This window comes from Tamandua tetradactyla, chromosome 16 (assembly GCF_023851605.1).
Source record: "Tamandua tetradactyla isolate mTamTet1 chromosome 16, mTamTet1.pri, whole genome shotgun sequence".
In the NCBI taxonomy this organism is placed as follows: Eukaryota; Metazoa; Chordata; class Mammalia; order Pilosa; family Myrmecophagidae; genus Tamandua; species Tamandua tetradactyla.
Window position 1 is genome coordinate 14,513,700 of NC_135342.1, and position 16,630 is coordinate 14,530,329.

At 51.3% G+C, this 16,630-nt stretch overlaps 1 protein-coding gene across 2 annotated transcripts in view; it reads left to right on the plus strand.

Annotated features, from left to right (window-relative positions):
- The window catches only part of PRKD2 (protein kinase D2), a 27,474-nt gene continuing 10,844 nt past the window's right edge, over positions 1–16,630 (plus strand). Inside the window, exons 1-11 of one of the 2 annotated variants that reach the window (XM_077131358.1) lie at positions 1–96; positions 574–990; positions 2,995–3,133; positions 5,841–5,972; positions 6,458–6,612; positions 6,730–6,952; positions 8,491–8,568; positions 8,665–8,818; positions 13,346–13,463; positions 13,755–13,832; positions 15,225–15,483. In XM_077131358.1, coding sequence (XP_076987473.1) covers positions 751–990; positions 2,995–3,133; positions 5,841–5,972; positions 6,458–6,612; positions 6,730–6,952; positions 8,491–8,568; positions 8,665–8,818; positions 13,346–13,463; positions 13,755–13,832; positions 15,225–15,483 — 1,576 coding nt within the window. In that variant the 5' untranslated portion in view covers positions 1–96; positions 574–750. Of the gene's footprint in view, positions 97–122; positions 271–573; positions 991–2,994; positions 3,134–5,840; positions 5,973–6,457; positions 6,613–6,729; positions 6,953–8,490; positions 8,569–8,664; positions 8,819–13,345; positions 13,464–13,754; positions 13,833–15,224; positions 15,484–16,630 lie in introns of those variants that run through there. The other variant, XM_077131359.1, reaches the window with a different exon arrangement.

Below are 16,630 nucleotides of genomic sequence, written 5' to 3' on the forward strand. Positions count from 1 at the left end.
CCTGGGCCACCGCCGCAGAGTTAAACTTGGGAGACGAAAAAGAGCCGCGGGAACTGGGCTACCCTCCCCTGGCCGCCCCTGCCCCTCCCGCCGCTGGTAACGCCCCCTTCCCTGCGCCCCGGATTGAACTTTTCTCCAACTTCTGAAACCCGTGAGATTCCCTCCTCACCATCCTGGGCCTCGGGACCCCTTTGTCCATCCCCAGGCCCGTCGGATCCCTGTGATCCACTGAATCCCCGACCCGCAGTCTCTTGCGTCTCTTCCCTAAAGGTCTGTTGAATCCTGCGGACCCCCCTCTTAATTGGATCCTCTTGTCCCAGATCCTTTCCCTAGATCCACTGGATTTCTAGGATTTCCCTTCCTCTCTTCCCAGTCCTTCCTCCCTCCATGGGGCCTTTGGGTCCCGGACTCGCCTGATTCCTATGCCCTGGACCCACTAGATTTTCTTCGCTAATGTCCCTGAATCTCTCAATCTCTGGGTCCTCAAATCACAACATTTCTCCTTTCCGATCATCTGTGATCCTTTGGTTCTCAGGAGTAGGATCCACTAGTTTCCTTCTTTCTACTTTCCAGGGTTCTGCCGTCGTCGGGTCCCCTCAGCCTTGCAGATTTCTCTTCTCGCATCCCTGGTATCCCCCACGCTCCTATCACCAGCTCACGAGATCCCTCGCATCCAATTATCCACGTTCCCCGGGCTCCCACAGCCGGATCCCGGGTGGGCGCCGGGCTGTCGGTCCCGGACCTCCCTCCATGGCCGCCACCTCCTCCCACCCCGCGGGGCTCCCGGGCTCTCCCGGGCCTGGGTCTCCGCCATCCTCCGGCGGCTTGGAGCTACAGTCGCCGCCGCCGCTGCTGCCCCAGGTCTTGGCCCCGGGCCCTGGGGTCTCGTTCCACATTCAGATCGGGCTGACCCGCGAGTTCGTGCTGTTGCCCGCCGCCTCAGAGCTAGCCCATGTGAAGCAGCTGGCTTGCTCCATCGTGGACCAGAAGGTGCGGCCAGGGTTCCCCCCATGTAGCTTAGAGGAGGGCCGGAGGAGGGGTCCCTGGCCCAGGCAGCCTGGAGCCAGATGTGGGGGCCTGAGCCTAATGTGATTGGTGGGTGTGGGGGGACATCGGCCCCCAGCTGCCTCCCATCCCACCACTGGCCTGAGGGAAGCCTGGGCAGGGGTGGGGTGCCCAGCCTCTCCAATTCATCTGTCCCTGCATGTTGTTTTTTGCACCGGGGCAGGGAGGAAAAGATGGGTAGGCCAGGTGTAAGGAGAAGGGAAGGAAGGGCAGTGGGGGCAACAGATATAGGAGGATCTCCATGTCCAGACCCAGCTGGGGCCTCCATTTGGTGGAAACAGTAGAAATTGAAGCTGGGTTGGCCATGGTGATCGGGTGACAGGTGTGGGTATGGGTGCTGGTGCTGGTGCTGGTTGCCAGGGACAAGTGAGGTCTCTAAGCCCAGGCCCCCCACCCTGGCCTGAGATGGGTGTGGAGGGGTACAAACCATTCTGTACCCCCAGAACCTCAGGGGACTCCATCCCATCTCCTAATCATGGCACCTCCACCTCCCACCCCAACCCACCCTTAGCTTTGGATGGGGAGGGGGGTATTGGGCAAGAGGGAACCAGGTGGAACCCAATGCCTGAATCCTGGAATGCTAAAAATTAGAATCATAAAGCTTCTATGTTGTTGGAATTCTAGAGGGTAAAAATTTTAGAATATTAGAACCTAAATTGTTGGGATACTCCAGTAATTAAACTCCTCTGATGTTAAAATGTTCAAATATTGGAATCTTAGGTTGTTGGAATCCTAGAGTATTAAAATGTTCGAATGCTGGGTTTTGAAATTCTTTCATGTTAAAATATTCAAATATTAGCATCCTAGTTTGTCCGACTCCTAGAACCTTATAACATAGGATCAGTAGTGTAAACTGATTGATAATCTAGGATGTTGAAATCCTAAAATGCATGACGATAAGTTGGGAATCCTAGAATATTACAGTCCTCTAATGTGAGCATTTTAGAATGCCAGAATATTCTAATTCCAGAATCTTCCCAGACTCCTGGGAATGAATTCTTTAGGGCCTGCTCCCCCATTTTACAGACAAGAAAACTGAGGCTTAGAGAAAGGAAAAACCAAGACAGCTCTGGCCTCCTGAGACTCTATCTCAGCAGGCGAGAGCAGAGGATTTGCCACCCAAACCCCCAAATCCAGCAGGCCCAGCTCAAACCGTGAACCCAGCCTGCTTGTTTTGGAAGGCCAGCCTTGCATTGGGGTGGGGGTGGACAGAAGACTGTCCCACGGGTGAAGTTCTTTGCCCAGTACTCATACCCCCCAGCCTACCTCCTTAGGCCTCACCCCACCTTTATTTTTCTCCCCTCCCTGGCCCAGGTGCTTTAGAGCCGCTTTCCTTCCAGCTGCCCCACCTGGACAGTTTCACTTTCTGTTCTACCAGGTTTCATTTCCTGACCCCCCCGCCCCCCCCTCAAGCTAGGGACCCGGGCACCTGGGTCCTTTAGAGACTGGGTAGGGGTTACACTTTTCCACCTCCAGCTCCCTGAAGCCCTGTCCCCCGTCCCCCGCCCTAGAGTCCTAATTCTCCACCCAGCTCGCTCCGCCCAAATGCCGGGCCAGGAGCCAGGTAACAGGGTAAACAATGGAGCCAGGAAGGAAGCTGGAGTGAGGGGGGTGGTGCTCACTTAGCCTCCCCCTCCCAGGCTCCAGAAAAAATCTAGCTGTCCACGCTCCCAGAATCACCCTCACTCCAACTCCACCTCGCCTATCCAACCACCTAACCCATGCCGGATCTCTCTCCTAGCACCCCCGGGGCCCCGGCTTCCTGCCCGGCTCCACCTGGGGTTGGGAGGGGGCAGGCAGGAAGCGAGGGGCTGCGGGGTCTCTGGGTTTCCGGGGGAAACAGAAGGCCCTGCCCTGGGAAGGTTCCAGTTCGCTGCTGAAGGCAGCCCTGAGCTTTTCCGTCGCCACCTCCTCCTTCCGCCCTATCAGTTCCCTGAGTGTGGCTTCTACGGCCTTTACGACAAGATCCTGCTCTTCAAACATGACCCCACGTCGGCCAACCTCCTGCAGCTGGTGCGCTCGGCGGGAGACATCCAGGAAGGCGACCTGGTGGAGGTGGTGCTGTCAGGTTAGACGCCGCGGCGCGCCTTGGGGCGGGGGGGGGGGGCGGGGGGGGACGGGCCGGGGCGGAGCCTAGGCTGGGGGCGAAGGAGGCCGCGGGGTCCGGGTGAGCTGGGATCAGAAACCGGCTTCACCAAGCGAAGCGAGGTCGGTGGTTGTGGTCTCTGGCTGCAGAAACTGCAATCGCTTGGGGAAGCTTTTGCAAGCTCTCGCTTCCGAATGGATGAATGATTGTGCTGCATTGGGTACAGAAAACCCGCCGGGCTGGGCAGGAATATCCACCCAAGTGGATGAATCTCAGGAATGTAACGCTGTGTCGTTCCTTTTATAAAGCCCCAAAATGGCTCTGTGGTGGTAGAGGTCAGGAGAGCGGGTACCTTTAGGGAAGACTGGAGACTTTCTGGGGACTAGTTAAAACTTCCACTGGTGGGGTCGGTGGGCATGCAGATGACACGGCGGGGGAGGTACGGGGTGGGGAACACTGTGGAAATCCATTTAGCTGAACACTCCGATTGTGTGCATTTGGCTGTCTGTATGTCATACTTTGACATAAAGCTGAAAAGGAAGGAAGCTTGAAATACAGAATGAAATTGGAATCTTGTGCAAGGTGACGTGAGTCCTGTACAGCTGTGTTTTTCAAAGCCCCCCAGGTCATTCTGATGTGCAGCCGGAACTGAGTCCAGCTGTCCCCACCCTTTCCACTTTGTAGATGGCCTACAGCTCTTGGTCCTGGCACGGGGACAGGGGGGATTTTATCTGTCTTGTTCATGGCTGTATCCTCCGTGCACATGGAGATGCTCAGTAAAATCTGTTGAGTGGATGAGTGACAGAAGTTTGGATTTACACCCCTGGTGGCCTCATTTCAGGCTTTAAATACCTCCCTTGAGGCTGGCAACTCTTGAATTTTTTATATTCACCCTGGTCTCTCCCCTAAACCCTGGCCGTGTTTATGCTGCTGCTTCCCCTAGAGATAAGCATCTCAGGCCTGGCCTGGCCGACACACAACTCTTGAATCACCCTTTCTAAACCTGTTCATCCTGAAGTCTTCCCCAACTCGGTGAAAGGCTTCACCATGCACCCATTTGACCTCAGGCCCAAAACCCTGGGGCATCTTTGACTCCTCTTTTTCTCTCATCCCCTCTCTTAATCCATCCGCAAACCTACCGGCCCTCTCTCTCACATACAGCCTGAATCAATTTCTTGCCATCCCCACAGGTCCACTTCGCCATCACCTCCAGCCTAGCACTGCAAAGTAGCACGTGAGCCAGATCGTGCTCAGAATCCTTCCGTGGCTCCCCATTACCCTTAGAATAAGCTGCACCTTCTCCAGCACGGCCCCGAGGCCCCACATGATCTGACCCCTGTTGGTTCCTTGAATTTGTCTCTTAACACTCTCCTTGCTTTTCCTGTTCCGAGCTCCCGCTCACCTCAAGCTCACCTCAAGGCGTCTGCACCTGCACCTCTCTCTGCCTGGGATGCCTTTCCACCCCGCGCCCCCGAACTCCTCCTCATTATTTGGATCTCAGGTCAAATGTCCTTTCCTAATAGGTAGCCTTATGTGATTTCCCTCTCAAGGACCCAATCTCTCCATCACATTCCACATTATCACGCTGACGTTGTTTTCAGGGCATATAGCGCTCTCTAAAATTTCCCTGTTTATTTAGATGTCTTTGTTTCTTGTCTGTCTCCCCAAAAGACTGAGAGCCGGCATGTGTCCATCTTGTTCCTATTTCTATCTTGGCTTTCTAAACAGTGCATGGCACAGAAAAGAGAGCATCCTTCCCCTTTTCACTGCATCAGATGAATAAAAATAGTTTAATATGACATTGAAATTTTGAAGGAAAAAATGATTTAATCCGAATATTGAACCTATTTTAGAATAATAGCTAATGTTTATTAAGCACTTTCTATATGCTAGACACTATTTTAAGAGCTTTTCTATATAATTCATTTAACCCTAATTATATGCTTTTGTAATATATAAAATATATATGTATGGCTCATACCTTTGCCTCCTTCCAGTCTTTGCCTTAGCATCACCTTCTCAAGGAGGCCTTCCCTGACCACCCATTTAAAATTGCCCCTCTTGTACATTCTTTTTATCCCTTTCCTGCTTAATTTTTCTCCTTAGTACTCAGTGACTTCTATTGCATATTTTATTACTTAAATTTTTTATAGCAGCAGTAAGTACAGTTTTAAGAGCATGAATTCTGGAGTGAGACTGACTGAGTTCCACCACTTGCTAGCTGGGTGACCTTGGCCTGGTCACTTACCCTCTCTGTGCTGCAGTCTCCTCATCTACCAAAGGAGGGTAGTAGCAGGATATCCTCACAGATTTGGGAGGTAGCATTTTAAACTACTTAGAGCAGCACGTGTCACTAAATATTGGGTGATTATTAAATATGAACATTTATTTTGTTAATTTGATTTATGTCTCCTTCCCCAGAGGCCAGGCACAGATTTTTCCGATTTTGTTCTATGCAATATCTCTAGCACCTGCAACAGTGCTCAGGAAATATTCGTAGGCTTTCCCTTTAAAAGAGGAGAAAAGAGGCCTACAGGGGTTCCCCCCAGGGGTGGGGTTGGGATTGGAACCCAGACAGAAGGTGGTCTGTGGGTGAGCGAGGGAAGCAGGGTAAACCCGAATCTTGCCTGGGGAGGACTAGGAGAAACGTGGGCCCGGCCCGCCATCCACCCCTCCGCGCCGCCCGCAGCCTCGGCCACCTTCGAGGACTTCCAGATCCGCCCGCACGCCCTCACGGTGCACTCGTACCGAGCGCCCGCCTTCTGCGACCACTGCGGAGAGATGCTCTTCGGCCTGGTGCGCCAGGGCCTCAAGTGCGACGGTGAGGGGGCGGGGCCGAGGCGGGGCTCAGGTCCGGGGGGCGGGGCCTGGGCTGAGCTCTTAGGGAGAGGGAGGGGCTGGGGGCCCGTGGGCGGGGCCTGTGACGCGCAGAATCTTGACTAGGCAGCTTCGCTTGGAGCGTTGGGGCCTGGAGGGTGGGGCTGGGGATGCAGAGCCAGGGTCCTGCAGGAGTCTGGGGGTGCCCTTGAGAGAGGGACTGATCATAGAGGGGTGGGGCTGGGGGCGGAGATTTAGAACAGCCGTCCCACGTGGAAGCCATAAGGTGGGAGTGGACGGGGTAGGGGTGGGGGAACGACAGGGCCTGGGGACGGGGTTTTCTGGAGGAGGGGCGGGGGGCGGGGCTACAAGCCAGCCCTGGGTGCGGGGCCCTGAGCGGAGAGGCGGGGTTTCTAAAGGGTGGGCGGTGTGTGGCCTGTCTGGGAGGGGGCGGAGGCGGTGCCCCTGACCGCCTGGCGGCCCCTGTAGGCTGCGGGCTGAACTACCACAAGCGCTGTGCCTTCAGCATCCCCAACAACTGCAGTGGGGCCCGCAAGCGGCGTTTGTCATCCACATCGTTAGCCAGCGGACATTCAATGCGCCTGGGCACCTCCGAGTCCCTGCCCTGCACCCCTGACGAACTGGTGAGGGGCTAGCGAGCTGGGCGGGTGGGTGTCTGGGAGGTGACGGGACCAAATAAAGGGGACGGGGGTGGCGGGGCACCATGCTGATGTGTCCCTTCCACTCTTGATGCCAAATAGAGCCGCAGCACCACGGACCTCCTGCCCCGTCGCCCCCCCTCGTCCTCCTCCTCGTCTTCCGCCTCCTCCTACACGGGCCGCCCCATCGAGCTGGACAAGAAGCTGCTCTCCAAGGTCAGGGTGCCTCACACCTTCCTCATCCACAGCTACACGCGACCCACAGTCTGCCAGGCTTGCAAGAAACTCCTCAAGGGCCTCTTCCGCCAGGGCCTGCAGTGCAAAGGTCAGCGGGGGCCAGAGCAGGAAGACGGACAGGGTCAGACCCCCGCCCCAGCTTAGGACTCGTGGCGGGACAGACACTCAGCTTTTCCATCCTCGGGGGCACAGGGCCTCAGAGGGGGTTGCCCTGAATCATGGCACGCAGGAACCATTGGATCCTGGACGCCTAGAAGCTTAGAATTCTAGATTCATAAGATAACTTTGCATGAACTTCTAAAATTGTAGAACTTGATAATTCTAGAATCGGGGAACTTTAGAAACATAGGATTTAACAACTGTGGAACCAGGATTCAGCAAACAGAACCACAGAACTTTAGGCTTTTAAATCAGAACTGGAAGGTGGGCGACGGTGGCATAGTGGCAGAGTTCTTGCCTGCCATGCCGGAGACCTAGGTTCGATTCCCGGTCCCTGCCCATGCAGGGGAAAAAATATCTTAGAACTATAGAATTATGAAACATTAAAACTTTAGATTTGAGGTGAAATAGAAACCTAGAAGCATAAATTTCAGGAGTGCTGGAAGTCAAGAATCATATAACCTTGGAAACATTGAATCCTAGAAGTCTAGACCCAAGAACTTAGAACTCTCATAATTGTAGAATATCAGAAGCCTGGAGCCATAGAGGCATCCAATTTTAGAATTCCTTGGACCCGCCAAATTCTAGTATTTGAAATCTAGAATTAAACAATAATCAGAAGATCAACTTCTAGAATCTTAGCTGTATGGAATCCTAGAACCTTGGTATCATTGAATTCTGGAGAATTAGAAGTCTAAAATTGAAAAATCACCAGATTCTAAAATTTTGATATATAAAACCCTAAAACTTGGACATTGAGGAGTCTTTGAAGTCCAGAATCATAGAACCACAAAAACTTCAAATCTAGAATCGGAGAAATGTAGAGTTCTAGAAACAGAATCCATTGAATCTGGGAGTCTTAGGTGTCCAGAATCACGGAACCTTAGGAAAAGAGTTTTTTTTAATCAAATTCTAGAATCTTTGATGTATAGCATCTAGGACCTAGAACCATCAAACTCTAGAGCGGTGGTTCTCAACCAGGGGCAATTTGGAACTGTTTGGAGATGTTTTTGGTGGTCACACTGGGAGGATGCTACCAGGATCTACTCTTGTTAAACATCCTACAAAATGCACAGAACCATCCCCTATACCCAGAAGTTATCTGGGTCCAAGTGTTCATAGTGCCAAGGTTGAGAAAACCTGGTTCGAAGTCTAAAATCCTAGAATGTTAGCACCCATTACATTACTCTAGGTTAAGGGAGGCTTGAAACTTTAGCACTTTAGAACCTTAGAAGGAGAAGGCTCTAGAGCCACAGACTGTTAATCCACCCACTGTGAGTGGAGGATCAACTGTGAGTCCTCCCTCTCACCGTTGGGGAAACCATGGTCAAAGAGAGGGGCGAACAGAGAAGGGTTGGCCAGGCTTTCCTGACCCAGGCAGTGAGAGCAGACCCTTTGGATCCTGGGGGTCAGGGCTTAATATCCCACCCCATCCAGGTGCTCTCTTGTTCCTTGTCCTCCTACCAGACTGCAAGTTTAACTGTCACAAACGCTGTGCCACTCGTGTCCCTAATGACTGTCTGGGGGAAGCGCTCATCAATGGAGGTAAGAGCTGGGGGGAGCCTGGGAGGGAAGGGGCAGGTGGGGGGGGGCACGGGCAGGACGGCGTGGAGGCCCCTCTGAGGCCCCCATTCCTCCCAGATGTGCCGATGGAGGAAGCCGCCGATTTCAGTGAGGCCGACAAGAGCACCCTCGGGGATGAGCCTGATGACTCCGGAGTCATCCCAGGCTCCCACTCGGAGAACGCGCTCCGTGCCAGTGAGGAAGAGGAGGGCGAGGGAGGCAAGGCGCAGAGGTACCCACACCCCTCCTCCAGCCCTCCTGGGAAGGCCTTTCCCCCCTGTGAGCCTCACCCTTCCCCATCTCTACAGTGGGGTGAACTCACCTCATGTTTGTAGATTTTCCAGGCTCCCAGGGCAAACTCTTTTAAGCACCCCAACTTTATTTTTTTTAATTTCACCTTTTCTCCTGATTTACATTTTTGGAGTTTTTCTAGAAGTATTTTTAAATTTATGTTGTATTTCTCTTTTGGAACTGGTAATACAGTCATTTAAAGGGTATGCAGTGAAAGCCTTCCTTTCCCCAGGCTCCCTGCTGCCCTAGCTCCCTTCTCTGGAAGGAATCACTGGAATCAGTTTCTTGTGGATCCTTCCAGAAACAGTGTGTATTGCAGAGTGTCAGTTAAAGTATAAGAACATAGACTCTGGCACCAGGCAGCTGTGTGTGGGCTTAGGCACACTTTAAAGCTCTCTGAGCCTCTGTTTCTCCATCAGTAAAATGGGAACAAAGCAGCACCTACCTTATGGGGTGGCTGGGAGGATTAAATGAACGCATACAAATCAAGACCCTAGAACGGCGTCTGGTATGCAGGATATGTTCCATAAATGCTGTCTCTTTCACGAATCACAGAGTACAAAAATCTTAAAAAGGAAGGGAGAAGTATGAAATATTTTAACCATTTTGGCTCTGACGGACTCGCCCTTCAACACGCCCCCTCCCCTTACTGTGCGTCCCTCTCCCCATCTGCAAAACGAGGGAAGGAAAATATACCCAAGGGCCTCTGGCAGGCGAGGGAAACTTTAAAATAATAATAATAATAGTAACAACTTTTCCTGAATTATACAATTTTCAATTATAAATAGGATCCACAATCATTTAGCTTCTCCAGAAGTGCTTGAGGGCAGGAATCTATATCTGTTTATCAAGGGCCTAGAACAGGGTCTGGCTTATGGTAGGCACCTTGTGCCCGGGAATGGAGGAGGCAGGAAGGCAGCAGAGGGAAGAGTACAGGGTGTTGGGGGTGCAGGGAGCCAGGTCAGGTCACAGCACCCCTATTTCCCCTGCTAGTGATTTCCCTGAGTGACTGCATTTTCTCCTGGGGACACACCTCACAGGGTCACTGTGCCAATCCCATCAAATCATAAACCCACCTGGCCCCCCTTAATATTTCCCAAAGGGTAAGAGCCAATCCGTTCGGTAGTATGTGAAGAAAATATTTGAATGTCCCTTGTTCTAGTTTGCTAGCTGCCGGAATGCAATACGCTAGAATCAGAATGGCTTTCAAAAAGGGGAATTTAGTAAGTTGCTAGTTAACAGTTCTAAGGCCGAGAAAATGTCCCAATTAAAACAAGTCGATAGAAATGTCCAATTTAAGGCATCCAGGGAAGGATACCTTGGTTCAGGAAGGCTGATGAAGTTCAGGGTTTCTCTCTCAGCTGGAAGGGCACATGGCGAACACAGTCAGGGCCCCTCTCTCATCTGGAAGGGCACATGGCAAACAGGGCATCATCTGCTAGCTTTCTCTCCTGGCTTCCTGTTTCATGAAGCTCCCCGGGAGGCATTTTCCTTCTTTATCTCCAAAGGTCGTTGGCTTGTGGACTCTTTCTGCTTCTCGTGGCTATGTCGTTCTGCTCTGCTCTCTCTGACTCTCCCATTCTCCAAAGTGTTTCCTCTTTTATAGGACTTCAGAAACTAATCAAGAGCCACCCAAATGGGTGGAGACATTCCTCTACCTAATCCAGTTTAACAACCACTTTTGATTAAATCACATCTCCAGAGAGATTATCTAACTACAGATTCAAACATACAGTATTGAATAGGGATGATTCTGCCTTCACAAAATGGGATTAGATTAAAACATGGCTTTTCTAGGAGACATGCATCCTTTCAAACCTGCACATCCCTTTCACTTTATTAATTTATTTTTAGCTTTCCATCTTTTTTTTTTTTTAACATAATATACAATCATGAACATTCTTACCATATGATCTTTCCATTCTTGGTATATAATCAGTAATTCACAATATCTTCACTTAGTTGCATATTCATCACCATGATCATTTCTTAGAACATTTTCAACAATTCAGAAAAAGAAATAAAAAGGGAAAAGAAAAAAACTTATAGATACCATACCCCTTAACCTCTCCCTCTCATTGTTTGCTAGTATTTCCATTTACCCAATATATTTTAGCCTCTGCTTCCCCTATTTTTTTCTATACCCCTTATCACTCCCTTTTATTGATCACTAGTATTTCAATCTACTAAATTTATTTTAACATTTGTTCCCCCTATTATTTATTTTTATTCCATATGTTCTACTCGTCTATTGACAAGGTAGATAAAAAGCATCAGACACAAGGGTTTCACAATCACACAGTCACATTGTGAAAGCTATATCATTATATAATCATCTTCAAGAAACATGGCTACTGGAACACAGCTCCACATTTCCAGGTAGTTCCCTCCAGCCTCTCCATTACACCTTAACTAAAAAGGTGATATCTATATAATGTGTAAGAATAACCTCCAGGATAACCTCTCGACTCTTTGAAATCTCTCAGCCATTGACACTTTATTTTGTATCATTTCTCTCTTCCCCATTGTGGTTTAGAAGGTTTTCTCAATCCCTTGATGCTGAGTCTCAACTCATTCTAGGTTTTCTGTCCCTTGTTGCCAGGAAGGTCCACACCCCTGGGAGTCATGTCCCACATGGACTTTCTCTTTATTTTTAACCTCATCCTTGAAAATTTGTTTTGTTCTACTTTTTGGCATATGTTTTAAAACAGCCTTAATATAGTATTATTAATGCATCTTATTAATACATTAATACACAGATAAACAAATGTATTAACAGCGTATAGTAAGTATACAACTCTGTGGTGTTAATTATAATCGCAGTTTGTCCTCCCATCACCACCTTCCATTACCAAAACTCCTCTATCACCCTAAGCAGAAACTCTGTTCACATTCACAAATACTTTAATGATGCATGCACAATGAAAAACCACAACTATGGAGTCCATCGGTCGAAGCATTTATTTTTTGACTAACTCTTAACTCTAAGGATTGTTATCCCCATTTCTAGGTTAGAACATTGAGGCTCAGGAACTTCAGCAAAGATTTAATGAGGAAGAGGAGCTGAGATTTCACCCCAAGAGGCAGAACAGCATAAACATGGGGAGGTGGGTTGTCCCTGTCACATTGCATCACTAAATATTAAATGAGCACCTACTGTGTTCTACAAAAGAGGCAAAACTCCTGGCCCTTATGGAGCTGATACTTTGGCTGGGGAAGATAGCTAATAAACAAATGTATCCATAGCATCACATATTGATAACTGTTATGAAGGAAAATAAAGCAGCAAGCGGGAGAAAGGATGGTGGAGGTGCTATGTTAGTTGGGGAGGTGACATTGGAAGAGACCTGACTAGGGGAAGGAGGGAGCCTTGGGGAAGATATCTAGGGAGAAAGAGCCTTTCAGGCAGAAGGAACAGCAAGTGCAAAGGCCCTGAGGTGGGATCCAGAGTGTTCCAGAAACAGCAAGCAGGCCCCAGTGGCTGGAGCAGGGAGGGAGAGGGCGACAGAATGGAAGACGGGGCAGAGACGGGGTATGAAGAGACTCAGGTCACAGTGATCACCAAGTTTCATACTTTCCACTGTCCCAAGGAGCCTGAAATCTCAGACTCCCCTTCTCCCGGGTCTTTCCTTAAAGAGTTTAGTGACAGGATAATGGCCGATCAGAGTTGGCCCTTGAGGGTCTTGGGGGAAGGGTAGCTGGGAGGGGTAGGTTATTTTGTAGGCAAGGAAAGCGCATCTCAGAGAGGCACTGGAAGTGGCCAAGGCCACTGTGATTCCTGATGTAGTGCAGGAATTGGGAGGCACAGCTGGTACTTTAATGAGTCTTCTTTAGGGATGATGGAGATGATGGTTGGAACACTTGAAAAGGGTTAATTTTGTATTATGTGACTATTACCTCATTTAAAAAACAGCCCCCTCCCCAAATAAATAAATAAATAAATAAAGAGGTGCAGAAAGTTCTAGAGGCAAGGCAGGTCACTTCATTTCCCCGGGCCATGGTGTCCTCACTGTGATGATAGCAGCTGCGCACGTGAGGGAACTGAGCCAAGTCACTTGGCCAGGTTCACGCAGCTGGCACCACATGGGCTAATTGCTAACTAACTGGCCTTTTTTTGAGGCCTGTGGGGTCCCAGGCACTGTGTAAAACTCCTTAGGAAGCTTTTCAGTCATTTAAAACTCACAGCCACCCCTTCAGGAAGAGATGATGAGACCATGCTGCAGGTGGGGAAACTGAGGCACTGGGAAGTCAGGTAACTCTCCAGGCAGCCCGACTTTGGAGTCTGGCTTCTTAATGCTGCCCGGAAAGAGTCTTCCTTTACTGACCGTGGGGAATCTGGAGAGCGTGGTGTGGGTTGGGTGCGGTGGGGTTGTGGGTGGGTGGGGGCAGGGTGGCAACCTCCCCTGCCGCCCCTGGAGCTGCGGTCATTTTCTCCATGTGTCCTCCTGTCCCTGTCCTCCCTCTCCAGCTCCCTGGGGTACATCCCACTGATGAGGGTGGTGCAGTCTGTGCGACACACGACGCGGAAATCCAGCACCACGCTGCGCGAGGGGTGGGTGGTCCATTACAGCAACAAGGACACGCTGGTAAGGGGGCGGGGCGGAGGCAGTGGGGGCGGGGCGAGAGCCACGGAGGGGCGGGGTTATGTGGGAGGGGGCCCCCTGGGGGTGGGGCGGGTCATGAGTGGGCTGGGTGGGGGTGGGGGTTTAGGTATTGGAGTGTGACCAGTCGGGAGGTGAGGCAAAAGGTAGAGGGGAAGTGGGACTAAGGACAAGGTTGGGGGCAGGGCGGGGCCGAAGTTAGGGGCGGGGCCAGGCGCGGAGCCTTCGGGGGGCCTGGTGGTCCCTGGTCACCCCCTCCATCGCCTCTCCCACCAGAGGAAGCGGCACTACTGGAGGCTGGACTGCAAGTGCCTCACACTTTTCCAGAACAACACAACCAACAGATACTACAAGGTGGGCCTTTTTGCTCCCCCGCTCCCCAGACCTCTCCGCTTTCCCCCCTCCCCCTCCCCGGGTTAATCAAGCCAATCCCTCCCCCCACCACGCCCAGCTTCCCCATTTCCAACCCCATCGGCAAGCCCCGCCCCTTCGGGCCCCCTGGGCGGGCCTTAGATTCTGGCATCTGCGCTTTCCAGCAGGGGCACCCTGGGCAAAGTTGTTTCTTTTCTCTGTGTTTCCCATTTGTCACCTGTAAGATGCTTCAAATAATAGGGCTGCCCTGGGGCCTCAAGGACTAGCCCCTTAAAGCAGTTAGCTGAGGGCTGGCATGTACTAAGCACCCAGGAATCAATCAGAAGCCTGTTATCATTATCAATTCATAATTACTTTATTGAATTGTTTACTTGGCTTTATCACCACCACCAAAGCCGTCCCTGGTTTCCAGCCACTGTCTCCTGCCTGGACGGTTGCAGCAGCCTCCTAGCAGCCTCCTTACAGTCCCTGTCTTGTTCACACCACATTATCTAAAGTGCCATCCCCGCCCTCCCACATCTCTGTTTTCCGCCCTCCCACATCTCTGTTTTCCGCCCTCCCACATCTCTGTTTCCCGCCCTCCCACATCTCTATTTCATCACCTGGTTTTGTTGGCTACATAAGTCGGCCTGTCACCATCCATCCTTCTCTTCCTTTTTCTTTCCTTCCTTTCTTCCCTCCTCCTGTCTTCCTTTCCTTTCTCCTTGCCTTCCATTCTTTCTTTCTTTTTTCTCTTCTTTCCTTCCTTCCTTTCTTCTCCTTTGTTCTTTCCTTTCTTTTTTCCTTCTTCCCCTTTCTCCTTTCCTCCCTCCATTCTTCCTTCTTTCCTTCTTTTTCTCTTTTCTCTCTCACTTTCTCTTTCGACACTGTTCAAAGTGCACACTCTTTTCCCTCCCCATGGATCCAGCACTTTCTTCTGCCTCAGGCTCATCCTTTTCAATGTACCCTCCACACAACAGACAGAGAGACCTGCCCTCCCCTGCCCAAAACCCTTCCATGGCTCCGCAGAGCCCTTGGACAAAGTTCCGACTTCTCACTGTAGCCCACAATGCCCTGCTTGGCCTGACGCTAGCCTCGTTTCCTTCGTGTGTTCATCAAATGTTTGCTGAGCACCTGCTATGTGCCAGGCACCGCCCCGCATGCCTTTCCCACCACAGGCCCTTTGCATATGCTGTTCCTTCCACTTTTCTGCCCTTTCTTACCTGTCTGGTATCAGCTTCCATGTCCTGGCCACCAGAAGGCCTTTCCTGGCCACCTCATGCAAACCAGGCCCTTCCCCACGCTGACCCTGGATTCTGGGTGCTCTTCTGAGTTAGTGGGGAGCCCCGGGACCTGCCTGGTGCCTTCACCTGTACTGGTTCTGTGTCCTGCCAGGAAATCCCACTGTCAGAAATCCTTACTGTGGAGCCTGCCCGGAACTTTAGCCTCGTGCCACCAGGCACCAACCCTCATTGCTTTGAGATCATCACTGCCAATGCCATTTACTTCGTGGGCGAGACGCCTGGTGGGGACCCCGGGGGTCCGAGCGGCCAGGGAGGTGAGGCCGCCCGGGGCTGGGAGACTGCCATCCGCCAGGCCCTGATGCCCGTCATCCTCCAGGATGCCCCCAGTGCCCCTGGCCATGCACCCCACAGTGAGTCTCTGAGAGGGAATGTCTGGGAGGGCTTGGGTGGGGTTGTGGGAAACGGGAAAGAGGCAGGAGGAAGTCAGGAAACTACACAGTTTAGAGTATAGCTTCTGGAGTCAGCCAGCTGGGGTTCAAATCCCCAATACGTCTCCAATTAAAAAATTAATTATTAAAAAAAAAAAAATTTCCCCATCAAGCCCCGGAACTGCTGTGTGGTCTCAGGTATGTCAGTTGCCCTCTCTGAACCTAGTCCCAGGTGGTGATGACTCATCCAAATTGTGAGATCCTGCTTTGTTGTTCATACGTTTACTGAGCCCCTCCTGTGCCCAGTCTGTGCTGCCTAGTGCTGGGGACACAATGACGAGCCAGGCAATTCAGGACCTACCTTCCTGGGGTTCACGGTCTCGCATGGGTGGGGCGCTGGGCAGACCTATTCCCAGAGTGAGCAGGGCTGGGCTAGGGAAACTAGGAGGAGCCAGGCAGAGGGAGCAGTTGACCTGGCCAGGGGATTAAGGAGGGCTTCCTGGAGGAGGTGGCATTTGAGTTGAGATCTAGGGGATGAGGAAGAGTGAGCCAGGAGAAACAAAGAGGGAATCTCTTCAAGCAGAGGCAAAAGATGCTCACAGGGTGCCAGTTTCCTTCCCTTTGGAGCACCTAATCCAAGGGGGGTGCCACGTTGACAAATAACCAGTGTGGTGTAGAAGTGTAAGAAGTCCTAGGATCATTTTATAGAGTAACCTGACTTGGCCGCAGGGGTGACATTTACGCTGAGAACTGAAGGCTGAGGAGGATTCAGTTAGGTCCACAACTAGGGAACGAGCATTCCTGGCAGAAGGGGGAGTAATGAGTGCAGAGGCCTGGAAACAGGGGAGCACTTGCTTGTTTCTGAGACATGGCAAGGAGGCCAAATGTGAGCGCACACGGCATGGCAGAGGTGAAATCAAAAGCCAGGCTTTAAGGCCATTTATGGGGCCTGGAATTCTGAGGGTACTAGGGAGCCATGGTAGGTTCTAAAGCAGGGGAGGAGCAGGATAAGGTTTGGGCTTCAGCGAGATGTCTCTGGTTTCCCTACGGAGGGTGAATAAAACAATCAGGACATGGCAGTGAGACCCAGGAGGGAGCTGGAGAGGCCTGGAGCAGGCTGTGGAGTGGG